Below are 1,287 nucleotides of genomic sequence, written 5' to 3'. Positions count from 1 at the left end.
TGTGTGGGGGAGGACAACCCCCCCCCAAAGCCACTGGAGCTGTTATCGTCTAGTTCTTGCTGCTGCCCTTGGCCTGAGCATCCCACCAGTCTTCTCCAGGGCCCTCTCCTATCTCTGTCGCCCACCCATGTGCCAGCCAGCTGTGCTCACTGTCCCCTTCCCAGGCCTCCCCTCCTGACCCTCAGACGTTGTGCATGGCCTTCTCCAGGATTTTACAGCCTGCAGAAAGAGGAGGGATCCCAAAGGCAAGGTCCCCTTCAGAGCCCAGCTGAAGAGGTGCTACTGGAATAAATGTCCCCTGAAAGGAGCTAGCGGAGAAGCCCCTTAGTGGCATCCTGCAAGAAGCCATGGAGTCTGCACAGGGTCCGGGGACAAAAGCCCTCGTCCCTGTGTTAATTTGCAGGGCAGGGGAGGGGTGAGAATGGGTTAAGGAGAAGCTCGCCCAGGTACTCACCATCTCCCAGGAACTGGAGCAGGGCCAGGTCGATGGCTCGCTTCCAACGTGAGTCCTTCTGCAGGGCGATGCCGTAGCCTGTGGTGGCGAACACCTTCCCGCTGCCGATGGTCACCAACTTGCAGCCCTCATCCTTGCCCGCCATGTAGTTGAGCACCGCCGCGTCATAGATGAAGGCATCCAGCTTCCTGCCCCGCCGAAGGGAGGGAGAGTGAGAGACGGGGGCTGGCAGCCCTTTTTGAGGGGGCTGTCGCTCTTTTGGGGGAGCTCTACCCCTTTCACATAGCTGTAGCCCATCTAGAGGGGTGTGTGTCCTCTTTGGGGGTCTCTGTCCCATCTTGGAGAGCAAGAAACCCAGCTGGGAGGGAAGTGCCCAACCAGGGTGGGGGTTGTATCCCATTTGAGGGGAGCTGTGTGAAGCTGTACCCCACCTACAGGGGCTCGTACTCTGTTTGGGAGGGCCCCCACCTCATGCAGAGAAGCCATACAGAGCCATACCCCATCTGGGAGAGCTGTACCCAGCCTGGGGAGCCCATGTCTCCCTTGTGGGGGGGCTGCATCCCGGCTGAGGAAGCCCCATCCCGTCTGGGAGGCACCGTACCCTGTCCCAGCGAGCCACAGTTCATCTGGGGCTCCTGTGTCCAGTTTGGAGGATGGTACCCCAGCTCTGGGAGCTACACCCCGTCTGGGGGATCCGTACCCCATTTTGAGGCTGGTGAGGGCATCCTCCACGGAGCGCTGGTTGTACTTCACCATGTGGGTGTGCATGTCGGGGTAGTTGCTGCGGATGTTCCTCTCAGTGCTGCCGTTGGGGACAGTGCCGAAGCGGAAGG

General features: G+C 60.5%; 1 protein-coding gene across 1 annotated transcript in view; it reads right to left on the bottom strand.

Annotated features, from left to right (window-relative positions):
• The window catches only part of GRIN2C (glutamate receptor, ionotropic, N-methyl D-aspartate 2C), a gene marked incomplete at its 3' end in the record, with an annotated part of 8,857 nt that overhangs the window by 479 nt on the left and 7,091 nt on the right, over window positions 1-1,287 (bottom strand). The window contains 2 exon segments of the mRNA XM_010140366.1: window positions 455-642; window positions 1,155-1,287. The exon segment at window positions 1,155-1,287 is cut by the window's right edge and continues 2 nt beyond it. Of these exon segments, the coding sequence (XP_010138668.1) occupies window positions 455-642; window positions 1,155-1,287 (321 nt within the window).

This window comes from Buceros rhinoceros, unplaced genomic scaffold (assembly GCF_000710305.1).
Source record: "Buceros rhinoceros silvestris isolate BGI_N320 unplaced genomic scaffold, ASM71030v1 scaffold29837, whole genome shotgun sequence".
Taxonomy (NCBI): Eukaryota; Metazoa; Chordata; class Aves; order Bucerotiformes; family Bucerotidae; genus Buceros; species Buceros rhinoceros.
This window is presented reverse-complemented; position numbering and strand designations above follow the sequence as displayed.